We start from the raw sequence: 24,877 nt of genomic DNA, 5'->3' as shown, positions 1-24,877 counted from the left end.
GTTGAGCTCTGATAATATCTTCTGTATTGCCCTCTAGTGCTTTGTTGCAGTGAGGGATATTCTCTAGTAGTAGGAGTCACCTAGGTAATTTAATAGATGACATGACCATATACATAGGGGATGACTCTATTTTCATTAATGACAGTTTGCATACTTTCAGGATAGAGGAAGACATCTGTTTGAGTATAGAAGGTTAACTGAAGGACATAGCAGTAACCGGGGTTGTTGCCTGTGTTCTCCATGACTACATAATATGTGTGCTGTTACCTCATGGCATTCAGCACCTCACAACGGAATCTCAGAAATATCAACCTTCATCCTGGTCAGGGGGGAAGGGAATGATGGGGCAGATTGAAGAATGATGATGATGATGGCATGGTGTAACAATCCCTGTTACCACAGACACACAAGAACATACACACATCATTGCACATGTCAGAATTCAGGTGTGTATAAAAAGGGCACTGCTCATCTCTGCCCTGCATCACACTGCCTTCTACTGGTTACTGTATGGTAGTGCCTACCAGTAATATACTTTACCTCCTTTTATTGATGCACACTTGCACACAAAGGGGTACATACCTCTATGCAGGGAACTGATGCCTTTCACCCATAGAGGTATTACATTAACTTGCACCCCAGGGATGATGATGATGATGATGATGATGATGATGATGATTAGGTTTCCAGTTATGATTATTATGATTATAACCGTTGGTATTATGATAATGATTATAATTTCTGTAAAAATGATTACGTCATCTTTTACTATTTACATATGTCAAGCCATGTTTCCGGGAAATGTAGTTTTTGTATGTCTGTATCTCGATGTTTTAGTTGAGAATGGTGTACAGTGTGCAGACATATCCCAGAGTGCAATGTGGCAAACGGGTTGTGGGAGAGGATTGGTTGTGTCGTGAAATGAGAACAATATTAGCTGCATTTGCAGATTTCCTTTCAATTTGTTGCTGCGAAAAAGCTACCCGGTATTGGAAGAAAAATCGTAGCGTATGGTTGGTTCGAAGGAGGGGCAAGATTTGGTAGTTGACTGAACGGCCTTGGCCCCGCGTTCGATTGAATGGAGAAACAGCTGCATTTGAATTTGTTAGCCTCCAGACCTCCCGTGCCAGGAGGTTTGCAGTCTGGGTCTAAAATGAGAATGGGGTGAGTTCATAGTCAGTACAGTAGTTGAGGTGCTTGGCGAGGTTTTCTCTGATAGTTGTGACTAAGCACTGCAACTGGAGAATGCATAGCTGACTAACATGAGCCAACAAGTCTCTTTCTATTTTTAACTGTGGCAAAGCTAGCTAGCTAAGTTCACAACATTGCTAGCAAGCTAAATGGGTAAGGTTAGCAAGCTAGCTAAAGTAACAGTTCAATCTATCTGACAGTTGACATTGGGTACTGAAACTAGTGAGGCGTTTCAATTGTATTATCTTGTCGTGAACAATGGTCTTATTCACTTGTTGTTCCATTCAAGTGCGACAGACAGCTGGTTTTGACAGGTCAGAAGGCTGTCATCATCAGTAACTTGAGTCCGAGTCAAGTGACCGTTCTGAAAGCAGTTGCTAAGCTTGCTAGCTACGACTCTTTTATGGGTTGTGCTGCCTCCATATTCATCACTATTGTTATTTGAGTGTGTACTACTGTGCTTGAACTAGGGGATAATGTAGGACTGACTACACTGTTTGTTTAAAATAATCTTCCTGTTTCTTATACTCCACCTGAGACAGACCTGGACGGAAGAGAGACTTCTCCCCTCTGTCCTGGAGTCAATACTTTGAAACGATGGAAGATGTTGAAGTGGAAAACGATAACGGCAAAGATATATCCTTTACTGCGGAGCCCATAAGCTTGCTACTGTACTTCTACACATTGAATAGAACCATGAATAATGTATTGGATTTTTTAAAAATAATACAAAGCCTTTCATACAGTGTGTAAATCCTGATCCAGTGCATCATGAGCATATAATGTGGCACTGGACAAAATCTTGACCGGGAAGATTTACATTTACCGGCCATTTGAGAAATTTTAATTGTAAGAGACAATTTGTGCTTGAACCGAAAATGTGGTCAGAGACTCCATATGGAGGATGTGTAAATTGCTGAGCCTCAGGAGGCATACAGAGGCCTTATTGAGCTCTGTACTGCATCACCATGCGCTGCCCACATTTTGTAACAATGCGGTGGGCTCCATATAGCTCTGCATTGACATGATTGGTTGACATTAGGTGGGGGCAGGAGGTCCTGGAAACACAAACTCACTTCCTTGACAACAGCTCTGCACTTCTCCGCGAAGTGGAAGAGGTATGAATGCCCTTGTGTCTGTAAATGCTGCACGGCCAATACAGAAGGCGGATTGACCATGCAGCGCCTTTAAGAACCCATTAGGGCGTCCACCCATGGTGCTCAGAATGACATGCATCACATTTGGATTATGTTAATGCATTTTAACATAACGTGTAACTCCTGTGATGAAGCAGACAATAGAACTTCATTTTCAAGCAATTGCCAAAATGCAATTCGTGGGAAAACAACATTCTAAACAGCAAACCTTATAGCGGTTCCATATGTTAGAAACTTAGAATAGAGGGTTAATCTAAAGATGCAACAACTAGGATGGGTTGCTATTATGACTAGTACAGTATGGTGTCTTTGGCTTCTGGACATCAATAGAAAGTTGAGATGAAAACCAATAGCACAGGAGAGAAATGGCATAGCGGTGGATCCAATAGGAAAGTAAATGGAAATATGACTTGGCCACAGCGGAATTGATAATCATTAACTTATTAAAAGAAAAATAGCTGTGAATTGTTTTAAATCATAAACTCGTAGACCTATGCCTATTTGGGGGTGCCCGCAATTTGGGCAGCGCCGGTGGCAATAGTCCCAGCTGATTATTGAGTTGCTGCTGTCAGTGAACAGTATCTTAAATACAGTGGGGAGAACAAGTATTTGATACACTGCCGATTTTGCAGGTTTTCCTACTTACAAAGCATGTAGAGGTCTGTAATTTTTATCATAGGTACACTTCAACTGTGAGAGACGGAATCTAAAACAAAAATCCAGAAAATCACATTGTATGATTTTTAAGTAATTAATTTGCATTTTATTGCATGACATAAGTATTTGATACATCAGAAAAGCAGAACTTAATATTTGGTACAGAAACCTTTGTTTGCAATTACAGAGATCATACGTTTCCTGTAGTTCTTGACCAGGTTTGCACACACTGCAGCAGGGATTTTGGCCCACTCCTCCATACAGACCTTCTCCAGATCCTTCAGGTTTCGGGGCTGTCGCTGGGCAATACGGACTTTCAGCTCCCTCCAAAGATTTTCTATTGGGTTCAGGTCTGGAGACTGGCTAGGCCACTCCAGGACCTTGAGATGCTTCTTATGGAGCCACTCCTTAGTTGCCCTGGCTGTGTGTTTCGGGTCGTTGTCATGCTGGAAGACCCAGCCACGACCCATCTTCAATGCTCTTACTGAGGGAAGGAGGTTGTTGGCCAAGATCTCGCGATACATGGCCCCATCCATCCTCCCCTCAATACGGTGCAGTCGTCCTGTCCCCTTTACAGAAAAGCATCCCCAAAGAATGATGTTTCCACCTCCATGCTTCACGGTTGGGATGGTGATCTTGGGGTTGTACTCATCCTTCTTCTTCCTCCAAACACGGCGAGTGGAGTTTAGACCAAAAAGCTCTATTTTTGTCTCAACAGACCACATGACCTTCTCCCATTCCTCCTCTGGATCATCCAGATGGTCATTGGCAAACTTCAGACGGGCCTGGACATGCGCTGGCTTGAGCAGGGGGACCTTGCGTGCGCTGCAGGATTTTAATCCATGACGGCGTAGTGTGTTACTAATGGTTTTCTTTGAGACTGTGGTCCCAGCTCTCTTCAGGTCATTGACCAGGTCCTGCCGTGTAGTTCTGGCTGATCCCTCACCTTCCTCATGATCATTGATGCCCCACGAGGTGAGATCTTGCATGGAGCCCCAGACCGAGGGTGATTGACCATCATCTTGAACTTCTTCCATTTTCTAATAATTGCGCCAACAGTTGTTGCCTTCTCACCAAGCTGCTTGCCTATTGTCCTGTAGCCCATCCCAGCCTTGTGCAGGTCTACAATTTAACCCTGATATCCTTACACAGCTCTCTGGTCTTGGCCATTGTGGAGAGGTTGGAGTCTGTTTGATTGAGGTTGTGGACAGGTGTCTTTTATACAGGTAACGAGTTCAAACAGGTGCAGTTAATACAGGTAATGAGTGGAGAACAGGAGGGCTTCTTAAAGAAAAACTAACAGGTCTGTGAGAGCCGGAATTCTTACTGGTTGGTAGGTGATCAAATACTTATGTCATGCAATAAAATGCAAATTAATTACTTAAAAATCATACAATGTGATTTTCTGGATTTTTGTTTTAGATTCCGTCTCTCACAGTTGAAGTGTACCTATGATAAAAATTACAGACCTCTACATGCTTTGTAAGTAGGAAAACCTGCAATATCGGCAGTGTATCAAATACTTGTTCTCCCCACTGTATGTGTGAAGATAATGTGCCTTGAACAGTGGCGATTTTGGCATGTAAATCTTGGTGGGGCAAACTCCTTTAACATTTTTTATTTTTTAATATACTTATGCATTCCAGCAAAGCCACTAAACAATACATGAATTGCACTATAATGGTGACAAACGGTGCCCACAAACTGTTAGGGTCTACATAAAGCTGTCCCAACAGCAGAGCTTTCTTTTCAGCACCATGGAGTGATTTCTTACCACTGCTACACCTGGCTTTCAGCAGAGCCTTGTCTGGCAGCGAAACAGTTCATTTAGCCTCATTTACTGCCTTTAAAAAAAAAAACTAAAAAACAGCTGATATAGATGACTTGCTTAAACAAATGTGGTTTCTACTTACAATTGAGATGTACAAACTATGGCATAAGGGAATGATGAGATAAGAGGCGATCTGTAATTTTGATTAGGACATTGATGAGCGAGCTAAGACGGACGTAGTCAATATAACTATTTGTTCGGGACTTTTGAAATGTACAGCGACAGAATTCAGAACATGGGCTGTTCTTAGTTTTCGCCCTGTATACCAAGTCAGAACCGTGGTATAAATAACGGGGTCATATAAGCAGACAATGAAAGCTTTCAATATTCGATGATAACATTTCTCTAAAAGATGCTATAGGCTACATGTGCACCACCACCAAGTCAGAACAGTAGGCTAAATTCTGAGGGGGAAAGGGACCAAATTATTAGGGTGAGGCACATGGGCTACTAACAGCTTACTACACAACATACACTTAGTATTACTTTCTTAGCTACAGTATACGTATCTCCTTGGCATATTATATCATTTATGCAGCAGCATACAAGACATTTTTGGAGTCATCGTTGTGCTGCGCGCACTTGAACAGGAAGTTGGCGCGGCGCTCCATCTTTTGGGCAAATTTTGTCATGAAACGTTGTCATCAAAGTCTTGCATTCTCTGGATTTGTGGTGCTCAAGACAACTGGGAACTCAGAAAAAAACTAGAGGCCCGAGTTCACGACTTGGAATTCTGAGTTGGATCACCGTTCAAAACGTATTTTCCCAGTTGGAGCTCGTTTTTTTCCAGAGTTCCCATAGGTCTTGAACTCACTGAAGTCTGAAATTACCCAGTTCCGAGTATCCATTTGTCTTGAACGCGGCAGAAGTCATGCTGGATTGACAGCATGACCAATGTATTCAACCTTTTCTGGCCCATAGTGTTGCATGTGAATGTTAATCTTTTAAGCTTGGAAAAGACAGCCTTAAACCCAGACTTGGACCACACGCCCTCCACCGAATAGCAGGCAGGGGAAGCAAAATAGTGATTGCTTTGCAACGGTTGCAGTTAGCCACTGATTCCTTCCAAACCACTCATTGTTGAATTTGAGATTTCCAACTTGTTGTTTAATGTTTGTCCAATGGCCGATGAGCACCAAAACGTTTTATCTAAGTTTATCTTCATATGACAAGGATTGAAAAGGATTTGCCAGTAGATTGTTGACATGATTCATGATGACTGCTTGCCTGCTAAGATTTTGAAAGTATGATATTGACAGTGCAATCAAAGCTACGGTAGATGCATCTTCACTTTTTCCACATTTTTGTTACTTTACAGCTTTTTACTTAGGTATTTGGCAGCGATTACAGCCTCTAGTCTTCTTGGGTATGACGCTACAAGCTTGGCACACCTGTATTTGGCGAGTTTCTCCATTATTTTTTTCTGCAGATCCTCTCAAGCTCTGTCAGGTTGGATGGGGAGCGTTGCTGCACAGCTATTTTCAGGTGGCTCCAGAGATGTTAGATCGTGTTCAACTCCGGGCTCTGGCTGGTCCACTCAAGGACATTCAGAGACTTGTCCCGAAGCCACTCCTGCGTTGTCTTGGCTGTGTGCTTAGGGTCGTTGTCATGTTGGAAGGTGAACCTTCTCCCCAGTCAGGTCCTGAGCCCTCTAGGAGCAGGCTTTCATCATGGATCTCTCAGTACTTTGTTCTGGTGTGGCTTCTGTCTGTCCATTCTCGTCACCACTATGATTGGTGGAGCGCTGCAGAGATAGGCTGCTTTGAAGCAAGCTAAGACATGCCTCATCATATAAGTAAAACATTCAGGTTTCAAACAATTAATTTGTTTTCTTTTTCAAAATGCATACTGCTTCCAGTTCACATTGTAAAGTGGTGGGTGATGCGCTGATAGCCTGTTGCCTGCAGTTTAATGGTGCTTCAATTACCAATAAAAATTGTAGCTTTTTTTTTATCACGCATTGAAACTGTTCTTAACAGGCAATTGCTTTTAGAATTTTTATTCAATGAATGGGCTATGGAGAAGCAAAATAAATCCCCTTTAAAATAGGTTCTTTATGTTGTGCACATAAACTCAGCAAAAAAATAAATGTCCCTTTTTCAGGACATTGTCTTTCAAAGATAATTTGTAAAAATCCAAATAACTTCACAGCTCTTCATTGTAAAGGGTTTAACACTGTTTTCCATGCATGTTCAATGAACCATAAACAATTAATGAACATGCACTTGTGGAACGGTCGTTAAGACACTAACGGCTTACAGACGGTAGGCAATGAAGGTCACAGTTATGAAAACTTAGGACACTAAAGAGGCCTTTCTACTGACTCTGAAAAACACCAAAAGAAAGATGTCCAGGGTCCCTGCTCATCTGCATGAATGTGCCTGAGGCATGCTGCAAGGAGGCATGAGGACTGCAGATGTGGCCAGGGCAATAAATTGCAATATCCGTACTGTGAGACGCCTAAGACAGCCCAACAGGGAGACAGGACGGACAGCTGAACGTCCTCGCAGTGGCAGACCATGTGTAAAAACGCCTGCACAGGATCGGTTCATCCGATCATCACACCTGCGGGACAGGTACAATAACAACTGTTGCGACATTTGTAATTAATCAAATTAATTAAGCAAGTACCAATCAAAAGTTTGGACACCTACTCATTCCAGGATTTCTTTATTTTAACTTCTACTGTTAGGTTCTTATTTTTCAGAGTAAATGACTCACAGACACTAGAGAAGCTTAACCAAGTTTAATACTTCCCAAAGGTTCTGTACAGCTGTATTCAGACAGCAAAACATTTCTCACCATCACAGTTATATACATCCCACTTAAGACACTCCTCCAATCCTTATATCTTATGGTGCAACAGGAAAAGGGTAACAGGATACCAAACCCTTATTACTCGCTTAAGGGGATCTGACCTCACCTCCTTACCTAATCCACAGATGTCCATCTGTCTTTCCTGTATCAGCACGGTGCTCTCCTCCCGTCCCCCAACACATTCCAACGCCATCTGGCTTTCTACAGAAAACCATTAACTTCTGACATAAAACCCAGTCGTCTCTTTCACTCCTAATATTCTATGCTTCTTCTCTATCATTTATTTAATATCTCAATGTTGAATCCAACACTACATTGTAGAATATAGTTAAGACATCACAACTATGAAGTAACACATATGGAATCAGTTAAGAACAAATTCTTATTTACAAGGACAGCCTACTCCATACTCCCCATCGGGGAATTGAACCCCGGTCTCCCGCTTGCCCGCATTCTCTATTACAGCCATTATTGAGGGTATTTGAGGTCACCGGGAAAGTCTGGACATGGCCTGCTCTCCCTTATGTAAGGAATTAGGCACTTTCCCATGTTTACTACAGTATGTATTAGAGGTCGACCGATTATAATTTTTCAACGCCGATACCGATTTATTGGAGGACCAAAAACAGCCGATACCGATTAATCGGCCAATTTTTATATATATATTTGTAGTAATGACAATTACAACAATACTGAATAAACAATGAACACTTTTATTTTAACTTAATATAATACATCAATAAAATCAATTTAGCCTCAAATAAATAATGAAACATGTTAAATTTGGTTTACATAATGCAAAAACAAAGTGTTGGAGAAGAAAGTAAAAGTGCAATATGTGCCATGTAAGAAAGCTAACGTTTAAGTTCCTTGCTCAGAACATGAGAACATATGAAAGCTGGTGGTTCTTTTTAACATGAGTCTTCAATATTCCCAGGTAAGAAGTTTTAGGTTGTAGTTATTATAGGACTGTTTCTCTCTATACCGTTTGTATTTCATATACCTTTTGACTATTGGATGTTCTAATAGGTATTTTAGTATTGCCAGCCTAATCTCGGGAGTTGATAGGCTTGAATAAACAGCGCAATGCTTGAAGCATTGCGAAGAGCTGCTGGCAAACGCAGGGATGTGCTGTTTGAATGAATGCTTACGAGCATGCTGCTGCCTACCACCGCTCAGTCAGACTGCGCTATCAAATCATAGACTTAATTATAATGTAATAACATACAGAAATACGAGCCTTAGTTTACGGATTTGACCATATTAATGACCTATCGTTTAGAAAACAAAACGTTTATTCTTTCAGTGAAATACGGAACTGTTCCATATTTTATCTAACGGATGGCATCCCTAAGTCTAAATATTGCTGTTACATTACACAATCTTCAATGTTGTTATATTTATGTAAAACTCTGGCAAATTAGTTCGCAATGAGCCAGACGGCCCAAACTGTTGCATATACCCTGATTCTGCGTGCAATGAACGCAAGAGAAGTGACACAATTTGCCTAGTTAATATTGCCTGCTAACATGATTTTCTTTTAACTAAATATGCAGGTTTAAAAATATATACTTCTGTGTATTGATTTTAAGAAAGGCATTGATGTTTATGGTTAGGTACATTCGTGCAACGATTGTGCTTTTTTTTCCGCAAATGTGCTTTTGTTAAATCATCCCCCGTTTGGCGAAGTTGGCTGTCTTTGTTAGGAAGAAATGGTCTTCACACAGTTCGCAACGAGCCAGGCGGCCCAAACTGCTGCATACCCTGACTCTGTTGCACAGAACGCAAGAGAAGTGACACAATTTCCCTAGTTAAAAGAAATTCATGTTAGCAGGCAATATTAACTAAATATGCAGGTTTAAAAAGATATACTTGTGTATTGATTTTAAGAAAGGTGTTGATGTTTATGGTTGGGTACACATTGGTGCAACGACGGTGCTTTTTTCGCGAATGCGCTTGTTAAATCACCCGCTTGGCGAAGTAGGCTGTGATTCAAGGATAAATTAACAGGCACTGCATTGATTATATGCAGCGCAGGACAAACTAAATAGTTTGTAGTTAACAAGTGATTATGTTAAGATTGATTGTTTTTATAAGATAAGTTTAATGCTTTTTATAAGATAAGTTTAATGCTATCTAGAACCTTACCTTAGCTCCTTGCTGCACTCGCATAACAGGTAGTCAGCCTGGCACGCAGTCTCCTCGTGGAGTGCAATGTAATCGGCCATAATCGGTGTCCAAAAATGCCGATTACCGATTGTTATGAAAACTTGAAATCGGCCCTAATTAATCGGTCGACCTCTAGTATGTATTGTATGTAGGCCATGTTTACTTGTCAGATGGCAACAACAACTGCCCGAGTTACAACAGGAACGCACAATCCCTCCATCAGTGCTCAGACTGTCCGCAATAGGCTGAGAGAGGCTGAACTGAGGGCTTGTAGGCCTGTTGTAAGGCAGGTCCTCACCAGACATCACCGGCACATATGGGCACAAAACCACCGTCGCTGGACGCAGACAGTACTGGCAAAAAGTGCTCTTCACTCTTCACAAAAAGTGCGGTTTTGTCTCACCAGGGGTGATGGTCGGATTTACGTTTATCGTCAAAGGAATGAGTGTTACACCGAGGCCTGTACTCTGGAGCGGGATCGAGGTGGAGGTTCCGTCATGGTCTAGGGTGGTGTGTCACAGCATCATCGGACTAAGCTTGTTGTCATTGCAGGCAATCTCAACGCTGTGCGTTGCAGGGAAGACATCCTCCTCCCTCATGTGGTACTGACATGACCCTCCAGCATGACAATGCCACCAGCCATACTGCTCGTTCCGTGCGTGATTTCCTGCAAGACAGGAATGCCAGTGTTCTGCCATGGCCAGCAAAGAGCCCGGATTTCAATCTCATTGAGCACGTCTGTCTGGGACCTGTTGGATCAGAGGGTGAGAGCTAGCCCCCCCCCCCCCACCCCACGGAAATGTCCGGGAACTTGCAGGTGCCTTGTTGGAAGAGTGGGGTAACATCTCACAGCAAGAACTGGCAAATCTGGTACAGTCCATGAGGAGGAGATGCACTGCAGTACTTAATGCAGCTGGTGGCCACACCAGATACTGACTTTTACTTCTGATTTTGACCCTCCCCCCCCCCCCCCATTTGTTCAGGGACACATTATTCAATTTCTGTTAGTCACATGTCTTTGGAACTTGTTCAGTTTATGTCTGTTGTTGAGTCTTGTTTTGTTCATACAAATATTTACACATGTTAAGTTTGCTGAAAATAAACGCAGTTGACAATGTGAGGACGGTCTTTTTTTGCTGAGTTTAGTTGTGATAGTTGTTGGATAAATAAGATGCACGATGACTCATGGCCAAATTCCACAAAGTTGTGGAAATTGTCCTATAGACCGATAAGCATGAGAGTCTACTGTATTTCCATCAATTGGTATTTCCATCAATGAATATAAAGCATTATTTTGCCATAGGATATTTTTTTTATCGGCTTTAACAGAAGCCCTGATGTGTCTGTACTCTATATTCCTTGACTACTCTGCACACGTTCAGAATCTATAGCAGTGGCCAGCATGGTCCTGTGCTTCTACTACTCCATGGAGGAGGCCACTCTGCTCTCTCCTGGGCTGTGTTCACTGTGAGTAATACTATCAAATACCAGATAGAGCACCCATCCTGTTTTATGTACACACACTACAGTGGTTCCTCCTTTAAATGTTGCAACATTACGCCGCGGGACTTAGAGGTAATTTGTGATTTAGTACGGTACCCTGCGTCACCACGTCATTGCTCCAAACCAGCACAAGGGGGAAATAGAGTTCTGATTATGCTTTTGGGTCCTACTATGTGTCTGACAATGAATGGGCGACATAAAAATAAAATAAAATAAAAAATTAAGTTGCAGCTGTCAGTGAAACTGATAATTGTGCACGACTTCAGTATTACTTACTAAAACTGTTACACTAAGGTTTTTCTTTTATTTTGTTAGGATTATTTAGCTCTTTGCTGTTAAGTGGTGTAGGTCTTATTTATTTAAAGAGCATATTGAAGTTAGACGCAATAGCCTACAACTATTTTAGCACCGTTTCGCGCTGCTCTGAGACAAGCATGGGGACTTGTCTTGCTAAATCAACGAGATTTTTATTTTCACTGAATCTCCGTTTGGGTATTGGTTAGACTAGGATTAGAAAATTAGGGTGTAGAAATGTTATGCTCTTAGTGTAGCCTTTATTTAACTAGGCAAGTCAGTTAAGAACAAATTCTAATTTACAAGGACACAGCCTACTCCATACTCCCCATCGGGGAATTGAACCCCAGTCTCCCGCTTGCCCGCATTCTCTATTACAGCCATTATTGAGGGTACTTGAGGTCACCGGGAAAGTCTGGACATGGCCTGCTCTCCGTTATGTAAGGAATTAGGCACTTTCCCATGTTTACTACAGTATGTATTGTAGGCTATGTTTACTTGTCAGACTAATCCTTCTGTGTTGACAGAATATAAGCAAGTGATGTCTGCTAAATAATCAAGTTAGGTTTCTCCAGAAATAAATGATTCTAAATAGCAAACTGGCTTTATTTACAAATTAGTGAGAATGTCTCACCCCATGTTCAAGAATTGCCTTTTTCTCGCTCACTCTAGGTTAAATGAAAACGAAATCTCCAATATCTTTACTTTTTAACCTCTACTGCCTCAGAAACCCGGATCCGGTAGCACCCCCCACCCCCCCCACACTGATTAGCATAGCTAGCATAGCTTCACAAGTAAATAGTAGCATCTAAATATCATTAAATCACAAGTCCAAGACACCAGATGAAAGATACAGATCTTGTGAATAAAGCCACCATTTCAGATTTTTAAAATGTTTTACAGGGAAGACAAAATATGTAAATCTATTAGCTAAACACGTTAGCAAAATACACCACTTTTCTAACTCCATCAGTTTCTTACTACTTCAGGTGCTATCACCAATTCGGCTAATCTAAGATATTGATAGCCACAAACCAAGAAAAAAACTCATCAGATGACAGTCTGATAACATATTTATGGTATAGGATAGGTGTTGTTAGAAAAAAGTGCATATTTCAGGTAGAAATCACAGTTTACAATTGCACCGACCATCACAAATCGACTAGAATTACTAGATAGAGCAACGTGTATGACCAATTTACTCATCATAAAACATTTCATAAAAATAGACAAAGCATAGCAATGGAAAGACCCAGATCTTGTGATTCCAGACAATATTTCAGATTTTCTAAGCGTTTTACAGCGAAAACACAATAAATCGATAAGTTAGCATACCACATGTGAAAACGTTACCAGAGCATCGATTCCAGCCAAAGAGCGCTATAACGTAATCACCGCCAAAATATATTAATTTTTTCACTAACCTTCTCAGAATTCTTCCGATGACACTCCTGTAACATCATTTTACAACATACATATACAGTTTGTTCGAAAAGGTGCATATTTAGCCATACAAAACCGTGGTTACACAATAAAAATACTAGGAAATCAAGCCTCAATATGTCTGACGTCATCTATCAGAGTGATCTAGTTTAATTGAAAGCTAATCATATACTTGACTAAAAAATACAGGGTTGACAGGAATCGAAAGACAAATTAGTTCTTAATGCAACCGCTGACTTACATTTTTAAAATTATCCTTACTTTTCAATACAGGGTTCGCCAAGTGACGCGATAACAAACAAAATGGCGAAATATGCGTTTAAAATATTTCGACAGAACAACGATTTATCATATTAAATATTGCTTACTTTGAGCTGTTCTTCCATCAGATTCTTGGGCAATGTATCCTTTCTATGTTGTAATCTTCTTTTGGTCGATAGATGTCCTCTGTCCTTCGAAATATCCACTAACGATCGAACGGGACCACAAAACGTGTCCAAAGTTTCAGAGTGCACAACAAAGAAATTCCTCAAAATCGCACTAAACGGATATAAATTGCTATAAAACGGTTCAAATTAACTACATTATGATGTTTTTAACAACTATAACGACTGAAAACATGACCGGAGAAATATTGCTGGTTAGACAACGATTTGGAATGAGGCAAGTCCGATGTCCTTCACGCTTCAGGCGCGCGACGAGAAAGGGAGGTACCTATACATTTTGTTCTTTTATAATGGCTGTGATTGTGCAATCGATTCCATTCAAAACGTGATGAAGTACAGACACCCAGAGGAAGACGTAGGCAGTGTCGGTTTCTTCATAGCATTCACTGTCGCCTTAAAAACAGACTCCAGATCAGGGGTAAAAATTTCTGAAATCTGACCCCTGTCATGAAAAGTGCTGTAGATATTGTTCTGTACCACTCAGAGACAAAATTCCAACTCTTATAGAAACTAGAAAGTGTTTTCTATCCAATAATAACAATAATATGCATATTGTACGATCAAGAATTTAGCACGAGGCAGTTTAATTTGGAGACCCAAATATGCTAATGCGGAACAGCACCCCCTATAGTTCCAAGAAGTTAAACAAGCTATTATTATTCATTAATTTAGAATTATATAAAAGCCCCTTAGATATTCTCACAGATCCTAACAGAAAATGCCCCTTAGATATTAATGTAAAATCCTCAAATCCTCTAAATGTAGTTATTGGTGGAAAGTCACATCATTGAAAAAAATCTTTTTTGATATACTGTATGCCTGCCATAGGCAAAATGAGCATTGGTTACACTACAGTTATGGTGTGGAAATGTTATGCCTGTTAGATATTAATTTAGAATCCTCCAATCCTCTTATGCTGTAGCCTACTCCCAACTGTCACGTTGTACAGCGCCATATTTTCCATTCCATCCTAATGGAAACCCTGAGGGTTTTGTTTTTCTCGGAATAGAAACACCATAATATGAATCAAATTAATAAAGCCAAATTTCTTAATCAATCCCATATACTATGTTATTACAAAAAAGGTTTTCAATTATCTAGTAATGCCAATATGGGAGACTATCAAATGCTTCTCAAAGTTGCCCTCTGGTGGTCAAACTAGCACTAACTTGCATTAACGTAAAAAAAAATGTCTGACAATTAAATAACGTGCCATAGAATGCTGCAGCAGTCCGCAAGGTGTGCTGCAGTATAACGCAACTTTTAAAGGAGGAACCACTGTACCATCACAACATGTCTTGCATTTAAGGTTGTGTTAAGTGACTGTTGAATATGGAGCAGGATGTTTGTGAGCCTGCCTTATAGCACAGATTGACACTGCATTCATGCCAGAGTTAACAGTTTACACAGAGTGTGTTTGTGTTTTCAGGAGGTGATATACAGCAGAATTAACTGCAGGGTGGTGGCTATGGACCTCAGAGCCCATGGTGAGTGGCTAACTCTTCCTCATGATAACACACATTTCATCTGGTTACCTCATATTCATCGTCTCAATAGTATTCGTTTTTTATTTTTTTTTATTTAATTTTCTGTCCCACACAGGTGACACCAAAGTAAAGAATTCTGACGATCTCTCAGCGGAAACAATGGCCAAGTAAGTTGTCAGGAATTTTTTGGCTACTAACATTTACAGATAAAATTACCCACACGCTCTGTCATTCAGAGATGAGTGTTCTGCAGGGCGAGTGATGAGGGAGGTATTGGGTTGTTGAGATGGTATGGGAGGGGACAGGACAGGACAGGAGGCAGTGGTGTAGGTGTACTGCAGGGGGGTGAAGAGAACCTGCTGGAGAGAGGACTGAGTCAGATGAACCATCTGCTGCTGCTGCTTCTCACTGAGACACTAATCTGCTGTTTGATGCAAGGAGAAAACAGGCTTGCTGCATCCCCCAAAATAGTGTTTATATCAACAAAGTGCCAGTGGGAAGACACTGACATCTCTTTCTGTCTCTGCTCTGGAAACTAAGGGACAGAGATTCCTATATTGTCCATATTCTGTTTTCTGTGGTTGTTTGAGGAGCTGAATAAGGCTGGTTTGTATGAGTGAGATTGTTCCTGCAGTTGGTTGATGCTGGTGTTGTCTCCACCAGGGACATTGGCAAAGTGGTTGAAGCACTCTATGGAGAAAACCCGCCTCCGATCATGATGATTGGACACAGCATGGGTGGAGCTATAGCAGTTCATACCGCTGCAGCCAACCACGTGCCGTCGTTACTTGGCCTTTGCGTCATTGACGTCGTGGAAGGTGATTTATAGTACTTGTGTTGTTTTTTTTGTCCCATGATCGGGACTTTTGATGATCAAATAAGCAGCAGTTGGGGAGCTGAAAAAAGAGAACGGATTAATTCATTGTTTTATATGCTTCTAGTAAAGTGATTTGACACAACTAGGCGTATTCATCAATTTATTGATTGACTGATTAGTTAATCATATTTATGTTATTGTATTTATTCAGGCACAGCAATGGATGCCTTGAACAGTATGCAGAATTTCCTCAGGAGTCGACCAAAGACCTTTAAGTCTGTGGAGAATGCCATTGAGTGGAGGTGAGATGCTGTCCATACACGCTGAAGTGTAAAAATACTCAAATGCTTTACTAATAGAGCATAATCCAAGTAATGTGTTCTCTGAACTTGTCCATCCCCCATCAGTGTGAAGAGTGGACAGATCCGAAACGTTGAGTCAGCCCGGGTGTCCATGGGAGGCCAGGTGAAAAAGTAAGTCTGGACTTTAAGATGTGACTGTTCAGGACCTGTAACTAAATACAGTTTTTTACCTCTTCCATAGATGTGAGGAACCCCTCAACAGTCCAGGTGTCTCCAAAAGTATCGGTGAAGTCATCATTGAAGAGGAGGAGGAGGAGGAGGAGGAAGGAGAATCCAATCACAAGAGAAAGAAGGAGGACGACCAAGAGGTCAGGGCTGAGCTGATTAGTGGGAAATGTTGTTGATTTAAAAACATAACTACATTTTATACCTACAGTGCATTTGGAAAGTATTCAGACCCCTTGACTTTTTCCACATTTTAGAGAGAGAGAGAATACCATCCTGTGTAGATAACCAAGGTGGCTTATGGGAAGGTTAGAAGTGACTGACTAAGCAATCTTGGTATCAGCTATAGAAAATCTGTGCATCATCTGTAAACGCTAGACTCTCAGCCTAATAGTCAGTCAAGAATAGTGGGCTGACGGTCTCATTATTTCAATAATTAATCGATATTAAATAGATGATTGTTTGAAGAAATTACCAAGACCAAGTCTCTCTCTCAGTACTGAATTTCCACGACAGTCTTCTTGGATATGACGCTACAAGCTTGGCACACCTGTATTTGGGGAGTTTCTCCTATTTTCTGCAGATCCTCTCAAGCGCCGTCAGGTTGGATGGGGAGCGTCGCTGCACAGCTATTTTCAGGTCTCTCCAGAGATGTTCGATCGGGTTCAAGTTCGGGCTCTGGTTGGGCCACACTTATTCAGAGACTTATCCCGGAGCCACTCCTGCATTGTATTGGCTGTGTGCTATGGGTCACTGTCCTGTTGGAAGGTGAACCTTCGCCCCAGTCTGAGGTCCTGAGCACTCTGGAGCAGGTTTTCAAACAAGGATCTATCAGTACTTTGCTTTCCCCCGATCCTGACTAGTCTCCCAGTCCCTGCTGCTGAAAAACGTCCCCACAGCATGATGCTGCCACCACCATGCTTCACCGTAGGGATGGTGCCAGGTTTACTCCAGATGTGACGCTTGGCATTCAGGCCAAAGAGTTCAATCTTGGTTTCATCAGACCAGAGAATCTTCTTTCTCATGGTCTCAGAGTCCTTTAGGTGCCTTTTGGCAAACTCCAAGCAGGCTGTCATGTGCCTTTGACTGAGGAGTAGCTTCTGTCTGGCCACTCTACCATAAAGGTCTGATTGGTGGAGTGCTGCAGAGATGGTTGTCCTTCTGGAAGGTTCTCCCATCTCCACAGTGGAGCTCTGTCAGTGACCATTGGGTTCTTGGTCACCTACCTGACCAAGGCCCTTCCCCCACGATTGCTCAGTGTGGCCGGGCAGCCAGCTCTAGGAAGTGTCTACGTAGTTCCAAATGTCTTCCATTTAAGAATAATGGAAGCCACTGTGTTTTTGGGGACCTTCAATGCTGCAGACATTTTTTGGTACACTTTCCCAGATCTGTACCTCGACACAATCCTGTCTCGGAGCTCTACTGACAATTTCCTCGACCTCATCGCTTGGTTTTTGCTCTGACTTGCACTGTCAACTGTAGGACCTTAAATAGACAGGTGTGTGCCTTTCCAAATCATGTCCAATCAATTGAATTTAACACATGTGGACTCCAAGTTGTAGAAACATCTCAAGGATGATAAATTGGAAACCGGATGCTCCTGAGCTCAATTTTGAGTCTCATAGCAAAGGGTCTGAATATTTATGTAAATAAGGTATTTCTGTTTTTTTTATTTTGAATACTAAAATTTCTAAACGTTGTTTTGCTTTGTCATTATTGGGTATTGTGTGTAGATTGATGGGAAAACATTTTATTTCATATATTTAGAATAGGGCTGTAACGCAACAAAATGTGGGGAAAGGGTCTGAATACTTTCCGAATGTACTGTATGTGTTCAGGTGGGTTTGTATGCATGAGTCTTAGGCATTAGTGGCTGGGCTGTTCCACAAATTCGGTGCATGTTGAGAAGTGTAACTTGTTTCTTTAGACATTTTATTTTTATGAATGGTTTCACCATGTTAAAACGAGAGCTCAGTTCACGTTATAGGGGTGACCATAAAATGAGGGACAAATGAATAACTAATCACATGAAATAAATAAATGAATCGAAAGCAACAAAATAACTAGGGCTTTTCGATTCTGTTTAAAATCTTCCTGGAAGTGATAGTGTTGACGGAGAGACATGTCAAAATACTGAATTTTGCCCCCTTAGCGAGCCTTTATTTATACTGAACAAAAAATGTATACACAACATGTAAAGTGTTGGTTTCATGAGTTAAAATAAAAAATCCCCAAAATTTTCCATGAGCACAAAAAGCTTATTTCTCTAAAATGTTGTGCACAAATTTGTTTACATCCCTGTTAGTGAGCATTTCTCCTTTGCCAAGATAATCCATCCACCTGACCGGTATGGCATATCAAGAAGCTTCTTAAACAGCATTATCATTACACAGATGCACCTTGTGCTGGGGACAATAAAAGGCCACTAAAATGTGCAGTTTTGTCACACAACACAATGCCACGGATGTCTTAAGTTTTGAGTAAACGTGCAATTGGCATGCTAACTGCAGGAATGTCCACCAGAGCTGTTGGCAGAGATTTGAATGCTAATTTTGCTACCATAAGCTGCCTCCAACGTCAGTTTAGAGAATTTGGCAGTATGTCCAACCGGCCTCCCAACCGCAGACCACGTGTACCCACACCAGCCCAGGACCTCCACTTCCGGCTTCTTCACCTGCGGGATCGTCTGAGATCAGCCACCCGGACAGCTGATGAAACTGAGGAGTATTTTTGTCTGTAATAAAGCCCTTTTGTGGCCTATGCCCACCCATGGCTGCGCCCCTGCCCAGTCATGTGAAATCAATGGATTAGGGCCTAATGAAATTATTTAAATTGACTTATTTCCATATATGAACTGTAACTCAGTAAAATCATTGAAATTGTTACATTTTGCGTTTACATTTTTGTTCAGTGTATATATAAAAATTCTGATGTATTGAATTCTCCATGTGGTCTATATTAAAGGGAACTTAATTTAATATCAGGCTTTTAAAATTCAATATTGGTGCACAATTTCTACTTAAAATATAAAATGTTTTTTTTTTTTTTCTTCTTGGAACAACCCAGTTGGTGTATACATCTGGGTGCATATGTCATCTTGGGGAAGTGTGTATTACATTTCCCACCTTTACACAGTCTGTTGTAGTGTGTACATGAAGAGTAAATTAACAGGGCGGCGCACAATTGGCCCAGTGTCGTCCGGGTTAGGGCTTGGCTAGGGTAGGCTGTCATTAGTAAATAAGAATTTGTTCTTAACTGACCTTGCCTAGTTAAATAAACAGTCTCTTGGCCTTCTTTAGGTGAAGGAGAGCCTCTATACCTGGCAGGTTGATCTGTCAAAGACAGAGAAGTACTGGGAGGGCTGGTTCAGTGGACTGTCTGCCCTCTTCCTCTCCTGCCCTGTGCCAAAACTGCTCCTGCTCGCTGGTGAGTCCCTTAGTTAAGTCAGTTTTAATCCACATGACTTTAAATTGTTTTCAATATAATTAAAATGCCTTTTTGTCTTTGACATTAGACTAGAGCACACATTGTTGATATAATATTTCCCTCTTTACAGGTGTGGACAGGCTTGATAAAGATCTCACAATTGGACAGATGCAAGGTGAGGACGGCCTCATAGATTAATGTGTGTTAGGTTGGTTGGTTGTTTACAATTATGGCTCCGATAGTGACCGTGAAATCCCACTGTAGATCTTCCCCCACCCACTCCTTGTTGGTTTACAGTCACATCCTTTAAATCCAATAGAAGTGTGTTGCACATGAAGTTTTGTGTTCTGTTTGTGTTCAGGGAAGTTCCAGATGCAGGTGCTCCCTCAGTGTGGCCATGCTGTCCATGAGGACGCCCCTGAAAAAGTGAGTGGGTTTTAACCGTCTGGATATGAAGGTATGAGGCTGAACAACTGCTTGGTGCATGTGCAGGCAGGTCACTAGAAACGCATGTCGATTTTGGACGTTTGAAAAGAGAATGTCGATATATGCTGTCCTCGGCGCTCACCCCAAAAATGTAAAACTACGGCAGAGCTCTGGGCTGGAACACACGACGCTCAGATCCAGAGCGCACTGCTTAGACCACTGCGCCCGGCAGTTCACAATTGTCTAGCAAGCAGGGAGAGTACTTGATGATACTATATAATTAATAGTGGGCTCTTTGATGTTGTTCTATTATTTATAGTAGTTGTCGTATATTATCTCCAATGTATCGTCCATGTAAAAAACCTGTCTGATCAGGATGAACAATACCTGGTAAAACACTTTTTTAATTCTGAGTGCAATGCATTTCGCTAGTATTTTTGCATCACAACATTGAAGTGTAAGGGGCCTCCAGTTTTTTAGATAGACTGGGTCTTTATATTTGCCATCTGGGTCTTGTTTTAGTAATAGAGAAATCAGACCTTCCTGCTGAGTACCTGACAGACTACCATTTCTATAGGAGTAGTTAAAACAATCTAACAATGGAGCTTTTAGTATATCAAAAAAAGGCTTCACATACCTGTAACGGTATGCCATCATGCCCTGGGGTTTTTCAGACTGAAAGGATTTAATAGCCTCAGTTATTCCTCTGTAATTTGGCCTTCGCGCTGATCTTTCTGTACATTTAATTTTCTATTTTTTTATATTATTTAGAAATAATTCCTTACCGTAATCTTCATTCAGTGGGGGAGGATGAGACGGGAAAGAACATCTGCCTAAAAGAATTCACTTCCTCTCTTAAAATATAATTCGGAGAATCATAGATGACTCCGTATTCAGTAACGAGTTTCTGCAAATTCTTTTTGTTAGCGTTCCGTATTGGAGATTCAGGAAGAATTTAGTTCATTTTTCAGATCTTTTGCTTTATTTTTGTAATAGATTACTTTAGATTGTTCTTGAAAAAGTTCCTCAAGTTATTTTTGTTTTTCCTCTAACTTATTTTGTATCTGTAGTATCATTTTTATTTCTATCTACCTAAACTATTAGTGCATGAATTAGTTAGTCTTGTCACTTTAGCCAGAAACTGCTTTTTTATTATTGATGAATATTGAATTGAATGACCTCTAAAGGTACATTTTTAAAGGTATCCCAAACAATAAGGGGATTTGCTGAACCTATATTATACTGGGAAAATTCAGTTTAAATTATTTTGTCTTAGTTAAAAATAAGTTATCCTCCAGGAAACTTTGATTAAATTTCCAATATCCCCGTCCACGTGGAAAATCTATAAGAGTTATGTGAATGCCAATTAGATGATGATCCAATCACATTCTGTCTCCTATTAAAAGTTTTTAAAACTTTGATGCAAGAGAGAAAGAGAAAAAGTAGTTAAGACGACTAGCTTATGTCTCCTCCGTATATCTCACTAGGTCGGGGATTTTTAGTCTCCATATATACACTATTTCTAATGTGTCCATAATATTTGTGTTTTCCTTAAGGGCACGGTGAAAGTTTGTGGAGTGATTACCTTTGCGGTCCATTGAGGTACTTACTGTTTTATAAACTCAGCAAAAAAAGAAACATCCTCTCACTGTCAACTGCGTTTATTTTCAGCAAACTTAACGTGTAGATATTTGTATGAACATAACAAGATTCAACAACTGAGACATAAACTGAACAAGTTCCACAGACATGTGACGAATGGAAATGGAATAATGTGTCCCTGAACAAAGGGGGGTTCAAAAGTAACAGTCAGTATCTGGATTGGCCACCAGCACTGCAGTAGTTAATGCAGCATCTTCTCCTCGTGGACTGCACCAGATTTGCCAGTTCTTGCTGTGAGATGTTACCCCACTCTTCCACCAAAGCACCTGCAAGTTCCCGGACATTTCTGGGGGGAATGGCCCTAGCCCTCACCCTCCGATCCAACAGTTCCCAGAAGTGCTCAATGGGATTGAGATCTGGGTTCTTCGCTGGCCATGGCAGAACACTGACATTCCTGTTTTGCACGAAATCACGCACAGAACGAGCAGTATGGCTGATGGCATTGTCATGCTGGAGGGTCATGTCAGGATGAGCCTGCAGGAAGGGTACCACTTGAGGGAGGAGGATGTCTTCCCTGTAACGCATAGCGTTGAAATTGCCTGCAATGACAACAAGCTCAGTCCCATGATGCTGTGACACACCGCCCCAGACCATGACGGACCCTCCACTTCCAAATCGATTCCGCTCCAGAGTACAGGCCTCGTGTAACGCTCATTCCTTCGACGATAAACGCGAATCCGACCATCACCCCTGGTGAGACAAAACCGCGACTTGTCAGTGAAGAGCACTTTTTGCCAGTCCTGTCTGGTCCAGCGACGGTGGGTTTGTGCCTATAGGCGACGTTGTTGCCGGTGAGGACCTGCCTTACAACAGCCTACAAGCTCTCAGTCCAACCTCTCTGTCTTTTACGGACAGTCTGAGCACTGATGGAGGGATTGTGCGTTCCTGTTGTAACTCGGGCAGTTGTTGTTGCGATCCTGTACCTGTCCCGCAGGTGTGATGTTCGGATGTACTGATCCTGTGCAGGTGTTGTTACATGTGGTCTGCCACTGCGAGGACAATCAGCTGTCCGTCCTGTCTCTGTAGCGCTGTCTTAGGCGTCTCACAGTACGGACATTGCAATATATTGCCCTGGCCACATCTGCAGTCCTCATGCCTCCTTGCAGCATGCCTCAGGCACGTTCATGCAGATGAGCAGGGACCCTGGGCATCTTTCATTTTGTGTTTTTCAGAGTCAGTAGAAATCCTCTTTAGTGTCATAAGTTTTCATAACTGTGACCTTCATTGCCTACCGTCTGTAAGCTGTTAGTGTCTTAACGACTGTTCCACAGGTGGATGTTCATTAATTGTTTATGATTCATTGAACAAGCATGGGAAACAGTGTTTAAACCCTTTACAATGAAGATCTGTGAAGTTATTTGGATTTTAACTAATTATCTTTGAAAGACAGGGTTCTGAAAAGGGGACGTTTCTTTTTTGCTGAGTTTAGTCTCCTACCATAGCCAGCTAACTAGCGATTAGCATTAGTGGCTAACACGATTTAGCTTAACTTGCTAAGAAAATACAATCTAGCTGTTTGCAGATGTAAGAAACAAAAACTAATATTGTAATTATAGATCGCTTGTGGATTTATATTAAGATCAAAGTGGAAACAACATCGTTGTCATCAACATTGTTGCATGTGCTGCATTGACCATGCAGACTGAACGGAAGTGTCTCGTGGTCAAGCAACAACAAATGCGCACCTTGAGTGACAGGATGGGACTAGGTCTGTGTGGAAAGCGGCATGGAGAGAGGGAGTGGAGAGGGATGACTCAAGTAGCGGAGTAAACTATAAAAATGGACGTTACACACGGCGTATCAGATTTAACAAACCAAACATTCAAATACCGTTATAGAAGGTAAAGTAAAAACCCAAACCGGTCCGTGCATAAATACCGGTGTATATCGTTAAATACGGTATACCGCCCAACCCTATTCTCAATGTCTGGGAAGTAAAGTCTGGGAACTAAACCCACATTGCTTTTGTTTCCCCAGGTAGCAGACGCTCTGGCCTCGTTCATGGTCCGTCACAAGTTCACTGAACTCAAGGAAGGTTTCCTGTGGTAAGACTCATTTAACTCGAATAGAAACTTATCACACTTATCATTGTTTATTACTTTTAATTCTGCTTGTCCAATAGTCAATGTACAATCTCATTGTTAAGACCTGCATAAGCATGTATCGCTTCTCTGCACTGTTAAAATCACATGATTTGTGGCCTGGGTGGTCTATCAGTTAGGACTGCTGCCTACAACACATGCTTGCCAGTGTCGGCGGGGGTACAAATCCGTCCCACTGCCTTTGTGACTCACTCTGTCTATCTCTCCTCGGTCAAATAAAAAACAAAACCCTCAATGTGTATATATACATTAAAAGAATCAACTCATAAATTATGGACGTCATACAATATAAGGTTTTGTAACGATTGCTGACACCAATATTGGTAGTTACTGTATAATGTCTGTTTTAACACAAGTAATTATTTTTTATATCTAATGGGATGCTAACTGGTACAGGAAAACCAGAAGGCATGTGTTTATGCTTTCGTGTTCTTGTTTTTTTTTTGTCAAATTGTAACAGCTAATGGGAATGGGATCCAAATAAATAGTATACTACATAGAAAAGTCCCAGTTTTGCCCTGGACCCAAACAGCACTTATGGAGGAGTTGCCTCGAAACTCATGGACACCATCTTCTGCCAATTACTCCCAACTGGAAGAAAATAGATCGGGATAAATTAAATAAACATGAGCACTATACAACTGCAAAATTCTCAGCACTTTGATTCTTAAATTTAAATTAGCTTTTGTAATTATTACTTTGCGAAATGTACATGTAGATCTTTTGCCAATATGACTTTGAATTTTTAGTTTTTTAATAATGCAGGGATTTGGTTTCACCCATCCCACTCAACCTTTTTTTCTTTTCATTTCCTGTGATGGCTTGCATGTTTCTTGTTCAATTTTGGGTAACTCCATGTTGTGCTATGTATTTAACATCGTTGGATTTTAAGAATGATGATTAAAAATGCATTAGGACAATT

At 41.2% G+C, this 24,877-nt stretch overlaps 1 protein-coding gene across 1 annotated transcript; it reads left to right on the top strand.

The window, feature by feature from the left end:
* Window positions 1-892: 892 nt before the first annotated feature.
* Window positions 893-24,877, top strand: LOC139537291 (protein phosphatase methylesterase 1-like). Its single transcript, XM_071338431.1, has 14 exons — window positions 893-1,164; window positions 1,734-1,828; window positions 11,198-11,289; window positions 14,938-14,995; window positions 15,111-15,162; window positions 15,659-15,813; window positions 16,024-16,114; window positions 16,220-16,285; window positions 16,356-16,482; window positions 19,639-19,765; window positions 19,896-19,940; window positions 20,127-20,191; window positions 23,831-23,898; window positions 24,416-24,877. The coding sequence occupies exons 1-14, from the start codon at window positions 1,079-1,081 to the stop codon at window positions 24,417-24,419; spliced, it is 1,131 nt and encodes a 376-aa protein (XP_071194532.1). The 5' UTR covers window positions 893-1,078; the 3' UTR covers window positions 24,420-24,877.

This window comes from Salvelinus alpinus, chromosome 13 (genome assembly GCF_045679555.1).
Source record: "Salvelinus alpinus chromosome 13, SLU_Salpinus.1, whole genome shotgun sequence".
Classification (NCBI taxonomy): domain Eukaryota; kingdom Metazoa; phylum Chordata; class Actinopteri; order Salmoniformes; family Salmonidae; genus Salvelinus; species Salvelinus alpinus.
Note: the sequence above shows the minus strand (reverse complement) of the source record. Positions and strands in the feature narration are given on the sequence as shown.

Bases quoted from the DNA above. Each gene is read 5' to 3' on its own strand.
- LOC139537291 (XM_071338431.1), top strand. From the start codon at position 1,079: ATGGAGAAACAGCTGCATTTGAATTTGTTAGCCTCCAGACCTCCCGTG. The intron at 16,115-16,219 runs GTGAGATGCTGT...ATCCCCCATCAG, and splicing joins GAGAATGCCATTGAGTGGAG to TGTGAAGAGTGGACAGATCC. The intron at 16,286-16,355 runs GTAAGTCTGGAC...CCTCTTCCATAG, and splicing joins ATGGGAGGCCAGGTGAAAAA to ATGTGAGGAACCCCTCAACA.